General features: G+C 49.0%; 1 protein-coding gene across 1 annotated transcript in view; it reads right to left on the reverse strand.

Annotated features, from left to right (window-relative positions):
* Positions 1–5,635: 5,635 nt before the first annotated feature.
* Positions 5,636–10,818, reverse strand: part of HTR3B (5-hydroxytryptamine receptor 3B) — a 46,060-nt gene continuing 40,877 nt past the window's right edge. The window contains exon 10 of the mRNA XM_065946140.1: positions 5,636–5,734. Within this exon, the coding sequence (XP_065802212.1) occupies positions 5,636–5,734 (99 nt within the window). The remainder of the gene's footprint in view (positions 5,735–10,818) is intronic.

Raw genomic sequence — 10,818 nt, forward strand, 5'->3', positions numbered from 1 at the left:
TAATCCCCCACCCCACCCCACACCATGGGCTGCAGCACACTAGGCTTCCCTGCCCTTCACCATCCCTCAGAGCTTGCTCAGTCTCATGTTCATTGAGTCAGTGAGGCCATGGACATGACTCTGTGCAAGCTGTTCTAATTTTTAAAACAACCTCCACGATGTTTTCTTAGTGACTGTAACAGTGTACAAGGGATCTCTCCTCTCTACATCCTCACCAACACTTCATTCTTATCTTTGGAAAGTAGCCATCTTAACAGGTATGTTATGAAGTGATGTCTCCTTGTGGTTTGATTTGCATTTCCTTGATGACTAGTCAGGTTGAGCACCTTTTCATGGACCTGTTGGCCATTTGTATATCTTCTTTAGAAATATGTCCACTCAAGACCTTTGCCCATTTTTCATCAGATTATTTGTTGTTTTACCAAGTTCTATATGTTTCTCATATTTTAGATATGAATCCCTTATCAGATATGTGGCTTGCAAATATTTTCTCCCATTTCATAGGCTGTCTTTTCATTTTGTTGTTTCCTTTGCTGTGCAGAATATTTTTAGTTTGATGTAGTCCCACTTATTCATTTTTGTTTTTGTTAATTGTGCTTTTGGTGTCATATCAAAAAAAATCATCACCAAGACCATTGTCAAGGAGCTTTTGCCCTGGGAGTTTTATGGTTTCAAGTCTTATATTTAAGTCCTTAATTTTAGGTTAATTTTTGTGAGTGGTATAAGATAGGAGTCCAATTTCATGCTTTTGCATGTAAATATCCAGTTTTCCCAACACCATACTATCTTTTACAGGCACTTCCCAGGTGGCCCAGCGGTAAAGAACACACTTGCCAATGCAGAAGTCCCAGGTTCAATCCCTGGGTCAGGAAGATCTCCTGGAGGAGGAAATGGCAACCCACTCCAGTATTCTTGAACCCCATGGACAGAGGAGCCTGGCAGGCTACAGTCTATGGGGTCACAAAGAGTTGGACATGACTGAGCAACTAAATAACAATCCTTTACAGGCAGAGATTTTTTTCCATCTGTTTTGTTGATTGTTGAATTCCCAGAACCTGGAAGGCTGCCTGTTACATGGTAGATGCTCAATAAATATTTGTTGGGTGAATGAGTTAGTCGCATTAGCAGAAGGGAAGAAAAGTGGGAGTATCTAGGAAATTCCTCCGGTGTGCGTTAGCCCTCTTGGCCTTCTTGGATGGGAGGGTGGGGGGCCTGCCAGGTGAGGTAGGAGTATGTCACCAGCCCTGGAGCTGGGGTCTTGGCGGCCTCCTCTGGTTCTGTGGATGTTCTGAGCAGACTGTCGTGGTCTAACTGTTGCCACGACTCTGGCCTGCTCCTCACTTGGACACATGGGACTCAACTGGCTACTGAGCAGCTTGTATTGACACAATAATGCATTTCTTGGAATGGAGAACATTTGGGCCCCCTGAGCTGCCATTACCAGGAGAAAGGAAACACTCTGGGCCCCAGAGCCTGGAGGCCTGTGTGAGAACATAGAGAGATGGACAGTGGGGAGAGGCCAGGCCCGGAGCAACCCCAGCCTCACCCCCAAAAAGGGGAGGCAGAGAGGCCTTGAAGAGGACTCGGTTAAGGAACATTGTGCCCACAGCACCCAGTGGAGAGGAAAGACCCACTGAGAAGCCTGCGTGCCCCCCTGCTTCAGAGGCCACCGTCTGATTCACCCCGTTGTTCATGGGAGAGCAGTGTGTCCCTCAGACCAAAGCAGGACTCTCAACACAGCCCAACAGCCTCTACCTGCTTTTGTACCAACGTCCTCCAGAGTGGCAGATATCTGGGAGAATTCCCTCAGGCCTTAGAAACCATCTAACCCAGCCTCCATTCAGCACCCAAATCTGTATGACATCTCCAGCAAATGACCTTCCAGCCTTTGCTTGAAGACGTCCAATGAGTAGAGCCCATAGCATTTTTGCAGAAGCCTTCCTTCTCTTGTCTCCCAGATCTGTTTTGCAAAACCATCCACCCAACCAGTGCCTTCCTTTGGGACTACTCAGAGGAAGCCAAATCCGATTTCAAGGCCAGAGTCGTCCCATTATCATGCTTTCTCATCTCTAGGCCCCTCCCCTCACTTCTTTCAGCAGAGTATGGAGAACCCAGAATAGGGAGGGATGAGGCCGTGACCCAGCTCAGAGGCTGCAGTGCTGTGCCGTGCCATGTGCCGGGGGCCCCTTGGGTACCTAACAGCGTCCTTTGAATGAGTGGATGAGGCAAAGAATTGGTGTAAGCTTCTCAATGTAAGAGTGAGGAAATGCTTCTCAGCGAGGATGTGACGTCAGCAAGGCCAACAATTATTCACACCAGAATTAGCTCTAGTTCAGGGTTTTTTTTCGAGAGTACCTTATCAGAGGGTTTAGAGAACTTGCTTCAGTTTGTCTTCTCTCTTCTTTCTGGGTTTGGCCTCATAGGCCATCTGGCCCCTGTTCCCTCCATCCTTGCTTCTCTGTTCCTCTTCCTGTGACCACCCTCCCCCGCCCCCATCATCCTGTCCACTCTGCCTTAGACCCTTTGCTCTAGTTCTCTCTGCCCAGGGCTCTCTCCCCCAACATGCCCACTTGGCTAATTCCTCCTTCCTTCCTTCAAGCTTTTGCCTTAATCTTACCTGCTTGGCGAGGCCAATCATGACTATTTTATTTAATACCTTCACCTGCTCCCATCCTGCCCTGGCACACCTGATCCCTCTTACCCTGCCATACTTTTTCTTTCTCTCTTTCCTAAAGCCTCATCACCTCCTAATATTCTACAGGATTGACTTATGTTGATTCTTTATGTTCCGTCTCCACTGATAGAATGCTACCTCTTTGAGGGGAGGGAACTTTGGGGGCTTTGTCAGCTGATAAGTCCAAAATACCTAGAACAGTGCCTGACACCTAATAGGGGCTCAATAAATATTTGTTGGATGAATCTCTACTTGGAGAACCCAGCAAGGCCCCGGGTCTGAATTGTCCACCATATGGCACAATAGGGGCTGAGTACATATTTGTTAATAGTTGGATTGATTGATTACACGACAGCTTTGCTGCTCTATAGCACGTGTCCTGGGTAGGCAGCTGAAGCAAGACATGTGTACACAGACTCTCTCGCGGTCACCACAGAGGTTGCTTCCATGGCCATGGGTGCCCCCATGCCAGTCCCCCGCAGATCTGTGCAGTACAGGTGGGTTCACGGTTGCTGCCTTTGCTTTCCAACCCATCTCACAGGCTCCACTTGGAAAACTGAATAATGGCTCCAAAGATACTCAGGGACTAATCCCTGAATCTTTTGAATGTTACTTTATATGGCAAAGGAAGTTTGCAGGTATGATTAAAGATCTTGAGAGGGCGAGATTTTCCTAGATCATCCCCATCTGCCTTAAATGTAATTACAAGTGTCCTTGTGAGAAGGAAGCAGAAGGAGATGCAATGACAGAAAAGGAGAAGGCCATGTGATGTCAGAGGCAGAAACCAGAGTGGTGAGCCTGGAAGGAGGAGGAAAGGGATGCAAGCTGGGGAATGCAGGCAGCCATGTGAAGCTGAAAAAGGCGAGGAAGCAGATTCTTCCCTCAGAGACTCCAGAGGAGCCAGTCCTGTCCAGGCACCTTGACTTTAACCCCATGAAACTGATCTTGGATTTCTGACCTCCAGAGCTGTAAGAGCACATACCTGCATTGTCTAAGCCACTAAAGTTTTGGTAACTTGTTACAACAACCGTAAGAAACCACTACAGGTCATTCCACGGGTAGTTTCCCTTCACAGCCACTAGCACAGGTATGTTTTCTCACGACACATAGGACCTCAGACTCTCACAGACTCACGTGTGGGCAGGAGGTTGCTGCAATGTCCTGGGTGATGGCAGCCCTGATAGCCTTGTATGGTTCCCAGTTGATCCATCTCATCCCTTCCTTCTCTCTCCTCCTCTGTAGCTTTACAAACGCTTTCCAAAGGTTTTGCTGCTCTGGAGTAGTTTCCCTGAGAAGACCCTCTCCATCTTCCTGCTTCAAGTATCTAATTAGTTCTAAATGAAGAGTCTTCCAAAAATGTACAGCACTTTGCACATTTGCTGATATAATCACATTTATATGCTTGCTGCTGCTGGTGACTGTCAGCCTGGAAACTTTCCTCCCCTCTGGGTCCCCATAGGTGATTTCAGGCACGCGGAGAGCAACAGCACTTTCCATAGCACGTCCCCTTATTTTCTGAGAACATTCCAAATTCTAAAGCTCCACTTGTCATTCCACCTAACCAAGGTTGAGCTGACCAGCCCCTAAGTATTGATTCCCCCATAGACACAGATCACCATGATGCAGGGTTCCCAGGATTGGGCTTTTTATACAGTAGTCAGCACAACAGTCCTAAAAGGTAGAATTATTATTCCCTCCTTACAGATGAGGAAATTGAGGTTCAGGATACTGTGGAATGTGGTTAGAAACCAGATATGGTGACTATACTATGATCTAAATATTCCAATTGTCTCCTTTTCTGGGCACTTGGAAGAACCAATGAGTCAGTTCTTCACATCAGGTGGCCAAATATTGGAGCTTCAGCATCATGAATATTCAGGGCTGATTTCCTTTAGTATGGACTGGTTGGATCTCCTTGCAGTCCAAGGGACTCTCAAGAGTCTTCTCCAACACCACAGTTAGAAAACATCAATTCTTTGGTGCTCAGCCTTTTTTATGGTCCAACTCTCACATCCATACATGACTACTAGAAAAACCACAGCTTTGACTACACAGACTTTTATAGGCAAAGTAACGTCTCTGTTTTTTAATACACTGTTTAGGTTTGTCACAGCTTTTCTTCCAAGGAGCGTCTTTTAATTTCATGGCTGCAGGCACCATCCACAAGTTGAGTGACCTCCCCCTCAAACACACACACACACACCCTCTACTGTTCAAAAGAAGTGGCACGAGTGACCCCAGACCTAAACAGCTAAAAGCATCAGCTCTGCTCAGCGACCTTCAGCTGTCAAGCTCAGGGAGCAGGGAGAATGTGATGGCAGCTGATAGACGACAGGGCAGAGGCGGTAGGGGAGACAGACCAAATGATCAAAAGGATCAGCAGGCTGTTGGGAGCCCTAAAGGCCTGGATCTCAGTCCCAGAGCCATCTTCTGTAGCCCTGGAAACAGTGCCCCATAAAACCGAATGGGTGTTAGAAGCCAGAGAAAGTCTGGGAAACAAGAGAGCTCTCATCTCTCCCGGGACTGGGGCAGAGACATGGTGGCGCAGATGCGGGTGGGGAGACAGAGCGCCGCCTCCACTTAAGTGCCTCCTCCCAGCACTGGCACCTCTGGAACGCAGGCAATGAGGGGGTGACCGTGGCATGGGGCACCCTTTCACCTGGGGTTCTGCAGCTCCCCAGCCCCAATACCCAGAGCTTTGATCAGGGGCGGCAGCAAAGCCCTGGTCCCACTGCAGCTTGGCGGGCTTCCGGGGAAACTGGAGTGCAGATTCTTGCCTTCATCCCGAACTCCCAGTGCGCATGCTCTCTGCCGGCTTGTGCTACGAGCCAGCATCGAAGCTCGCGTCTCAGGTGTGCCGCCACCTGATGTTCTGATGCGCAAGGATGTGGGTGAACAAACTTGCCACCTGCGTCGGAAGGCCAGTCCCTAAGAGGAAGCCCCTCCTGTGAGGGGAGGGATTCACTCGATGGAGGTGCATGGAGACGCGGTGACCATGACCTGGCTGGCGGGAGGGCTCAGGAGTTTGCCGCACCGAGCTTGCTCCAGGGCAAGTGTGCTCTGGAGGAAAAGGGGGGCGCCCGATGGCTGGGGCTGGCAGACTGGTTCTCCAAAAAGGAGGGTGTCTGCTGTCAGGGGAAGGAGGGCAGTGGAAGGGGCTTCCCTCCCCTCTATCTTTGGACGGCACACACACAGCCATCTCCGCCATCTGCCCACAGCCTATAATTCAGCCACCCAGCTGCACGGCTCTGATTGTGGGGAGGGCGGATTACTGAGTGGAGCGCAATGATTGGCAGGTGCCCGGGGGCCCAGCTGTCCCGGTAGCAAAAACGGGCTCCACGTGACACTGTACCGCCCGAGAAGCCCCAGCTCCCGGGACTCCTGTGCGTCTCCTCCCCCAAACGCAGGCTGGCCCGCTTTGCCTTCATCGTTCTTTCGACCCAGGCTTCTCCAACTGTCAAGTGCAAGTGAATGGTCTGGGATCTGGTTAGAATTCAGATTCCAGTTTAGAGCCTAAGATTTTGTATTTCTAGCTGGTTCCCCCATGCCCCTGCTGCTGCTGATCCAGGTACCGCGTTTTGAGTAGGAAATCTTTAGAATTTACACAGATTTTTTATGTATACGATCTCTGGGCTCGCCTAACAACCCTGTGGAAAGATGGTGAGGATATTTATTAATTGCTGTCATTCTCAATGCCTCTAACGCACAGCACTGAACTCAGCACTTCATAAACCCTATCTCAGTCCTCACAGCACTTCAGCAAGAGAGTTCTTTCTCAAAATTTGCAGATGAGAAAAAAACTGACATTTTGAGATAATTCTTACCCAAAATCATAAACCCCATGAGGGGTAGAATTAGAATTCAAATTCCCATCTTCTAATGCTGGGTCCCTCCTCTAATTATATATAATGTTGGCAAGTTTAAGCTTCTTTTGAAAACTAATGGTCAAGGATGTAAGCTCTGGAGCCAGTGTGCCTGTGTTTAGCAGAGATCCCAAAAGTCTGGACCCAACTCGGATTTGAATGCTAGCTTTGTCACTTGCTGCCCTAGTGGCTCAGATAGTAAAGAATTAGCCTGAAGGGCAGGAGAGCTGGGTTCGATCCCTGGGTTGGGAAAATTCCCTGGAGAAGGGAAAGGCTACCCATTCCAGGATTCTTACCTAGAGAATTCCATGGACAAAGGAGCCTGGTGGGCCATAATCCATGGAGTAACAAAGAGTTGGACGTGACTGAGTGACTAATATTCATTTTTTCCTTTGTCACTTGCTAGCTTGGTGATTTTAGGCAACCTACTTCTCTGTGCATGTTTTCTTTCACTGAAATGGGAATGATAATCCTAGAGTTATTATGAGGATTATGCAGTCAGCTTTCTGTCTCTGTGGGCATGGAACCTGCAGATATGGAGGACTGACTATAAGAATCTTGAGTATTTACAGATTTTGGTATCCATGAGGGAGGGGTCCTGAAGCCAATCCTCTTCAGATACCATGGGACAGCTGTATATACCATGATATCTCATATATATGTCTAATCTTTGTAATAACCACAGTATCACCTATCTATTGTTGACCTTAAACAAATAGATAGTTACTTCTTCAGCAGTGATGGGTTTATTCAGGATCTGTAAAGAATTGCAACCTGGGGTCTGCAACCATGGCGAGTGCAAATCTCATGCACCAAGGAGAAAAGAACTCTTTTACAGAGTGGAAAAGGAAGCTGCAGGGGCTATAGTAAGCAAAGAGTCCACTTCGGGAATTGAGAAGTCCAAGCAGAGTGGCTTTCGATTGGTGGAGCTCTTGCCAGGCTAGAAGAGAATGTTTTTTCTTCTTTCTGTTGGACTCTGCTGTCATCTTGGGTGTGAGAACTCCCGCTTCTGACCTCCCTATTTTAATTGAGGTTCCTGTTTATTAACATTTATATTATCTATCTAAAGAGATTACAGAGAGAGAGAGCACTTAGAGAAGTGTCTGGCACCGAAATCAGAGATATTAATTACTTGTAAAATGGTGATATGGATAGTAAGGATAAAAACTATCATTTAATCAAGGTCTTAGCTTGTGTCAAACACTTTTCTAAGCATCTTAATGAAGTAACTAATTTAATTCTCATAATAACTCTATAATCTAGGTGTAATATTCATCACGCTGTATAGAAGAGAAAACTGTGAGGCCCAGAGCTTTCACAGCTTGCCCAAAATCACATAGCTAATAAGTGATGGAGCTGGAATTTGAACCCAGTGGGATTCACACAACACATCTTGACAGTGATTGAGTGTTTCCAGTGTCAGGCACTGAAAATACAGCAGTGAACACAACGACCCCCCTGCTCTCCCAGGACTGAAGTGCTAGAGGTCCTAGAATAATACCCACGGAGCACTCAGCACAGTGATTGGCACATGGCAGAACATAAGCTCTGCTTGTTCTCTTCCTCTTTTCTTGCCTGTGGCAGACATCACTAATTGATCACAGCACAGCTGTGGTTCTTCCCTGCAGAGCTGGCCTGTGGTCCAAAAATCTGCCTCAAGACAGCCCTCCAGGCAGCCTCTGGCTAATGCTCAGGTTTGCACCGAGACCAAAGCTATGCCAGTTCTGAGCCACTGTGCTGCAGTGGGACAAATGAGCATTTCTGCCCCCAAAGCCCGTGGTGGGATAGACAGCACCAGGAGGAGGCAGTTGGGACAGAGATAGACAGGGAGGCGCATATGGGGAAGAGCAGAGAAACAAGATTGACCAGGGAGGGGGGGATAAAAAGAATGGCTCACAGCCCCTCGGTCCCTGGTTCTTGGCCTGGAGCTCTCCAAAGAGGATGAGCAGGGTGATGGAAGTGGACTCTGATCCCGGTCATCTACCTGAGGTCTGTCCCTTGTGGTACCAGTTAGGATTGAAAAGCCAATAAGGCTCAAGTGGGTCCCAGGTCTTGGGATCCTGGTGCTAGGCTCGGGGAGAAGTAGAGGGTGAGGTAAGGGGTGAGTAGGGGGCTCCCCCACCCCGGCTCTGGAGTCTGTTGCCTGCCACCCAGCCCACCCACTGCCCAGTAGTTGCTTCCCAGCCAGCAGAAAGCCGGGCTGCAATCCCCACTTTACTTTACGGTCTCTGCTAAATGAAGCACAAACTTAACTACATCACCCCTCCCCAACCCTGATAGGATGGGGAGGGGCTGGAGTGACATGCTGGGCTGCTTCAGCCCCTAATCTAATCACCGGTGTGGGTCATTTCAATTCCGCACACCGGAGTGCGCTGGGGGCGTGGCAGCTCATAAAAGCCTCCATGCTGCTGCTCAGCTAATTGTGAAGTGCTTACTGTCTTGCTTGTGAATAACTCAGGACTGAGAGCTTCTGGCTGCTGAGATGGCGTGTGAGCCGGGGAATGGGACAGGAAGAAGCCCGGGATAGACCCTGTGGCAGGGAGAGAGGCATCGCCTTCTTGGAGGGGACACAGGAACTTGGGTCTCTGCCCTGGGGTGACCACTCACCATCTGGGAGTCGGCAGAGAAACTCTTTACCTTAAACCTGAAGAACTGAAGTTTTCTGGACCCTCAGAACCACTGACTAGGGTACATATTTAAATCCTGCCCGTTTTTACTAACCTTGCCTTTAGATGTATAATTAGATCCCTGAGAAGTGAGAGGGCCTGGGAGCCCTTAGGGCTGGACCCAGGGGAGGGCTGATGCCTTCGGGCGCAGCTTTTGCTGGTGGCTCACAGGGCCGCTCTTTGGTTCACTTGAGGGTCCAAACCATCCAGCTTCAAGCTGGCCCCTGGGAGATTGGCTGAGTCATGGAGATATAAGAGGCCAAGGCCTCAGCATCTTTAACCACAGGGCTCCTCTCCTGTAGGACAACTGGGGGGAGAGGTGGGAATGTCCTGGGGCGAAAGTGAGACCCCTGCAGAGGCTGTGGGCGATCATAGCAGAAGCCCTTGAAAGTTCTCCTGAGATAGAATGACAAACGGAGGACTGCCTGCCTAGCCAGGGGCTGTGCTCCACCAACTTTTTATTCTAGACATCAGTGAAGTCTCCAAGAGTGGGAGCTATGATTTCTTGGTGAGTGCTAAAAAGACTTGCGATTCTGGGAAACAGCAGATGGTAGGAGCAATCACAGCTGGGAAAACCCCATTTCTGCTCTGTTCCTCAGTTTCCTTCCTATGTGAAACAGGAATCATGAAATTGATAAACCCTTGGAGAGGCTGAGCTAACAATGCTTTGTAAGTAAGGGCTGCTGGTGCCTTGTCTTCCTCCCACTGCAGAGGTGCCCTCTTCCGGGAGGGGGGCTGTACTGCCACTTGCTGATGATGGCATTGCTTCAGGATGCTGACCTGACCCAGGGCTTAGAATGCCACCCCGGCTGCCATGTTGCGATCAGGGCCACTTGGCAGTTGGACAGAGGAGATCCACACACTGGGGCCGCACTCAGCATCCAGGCTTCACTCCCAAAGGGCTGCTTCTTAGAGGCTGAACTTGAGAACCTGGCAGCTATTCCCTGGGCAGGGGAAGCCAGGCGAACTGCGTGGGAAATGAAATGGGAAGTCCCTTGGGTAGCCACCCCAACCCAAGTTCTCCACAAGGAGGCATATAGTGGCTTCAGCCCTTGGCCTTTGGATTCTGGAACAAGGGCACTTCTGTGGAATCCAGCCTATAACTGTATTCTGATAGAGACTGCTAGAAGAGAACCTCATGCCAAAGACTCAAGATTGGAATCCATCTGCTGATAGCAGGCAGGCCTTTTTATTTCAAAATACATGACTTATTTTTTAAAATGTGCTTAAGTACATTGCTTCATTCTCATCCTCAAAGTGCTGTGATATGGGCAGAATAAATATACGCAGCACTGATGTCAAACAGAGTAGGCTGAAGCTCTGAGAGGTCAGTCTCAAGGTCCCCCTGGCTAGGTAGTGATGGAGCCAGGAGCAAAGTCAGGTGCTTTCTGCAAGACAGAGGTGGAAAGGATGGAGACCCTGTAGTGGGGACTTAGTGCAAGCCTTTGCCTCCTCTAATAACCGAGGAAGTGAAGAGAGATTAGGGGTCAAATTAGAGGCTAACTGAGCAGGTCAAGGCAGAGGAGGCCAGGAACAGGAAGTAGGAATCGAGGAGAGAAACAAGTGGAGGTTTGCATGGACACTTCCTGTTCACAAACTTCTTCTGCTCCTCATT

The sequence above is a fragment of the Muntiacus reevesi genome, chromosome 9, assembly GCF_963930625.1.
Source record: "Muntiacus reevesi chromosome 9, mMunRee1.1, whole genome shotgun sequence".
Classification (NCBI taxonomy): domain Eukaryota; kingdom Metazoa; phylum Chordata; class Mammalia; order Artiodactyla; family Cervidae; genus Muntiacus; species Muntiacus reevesi.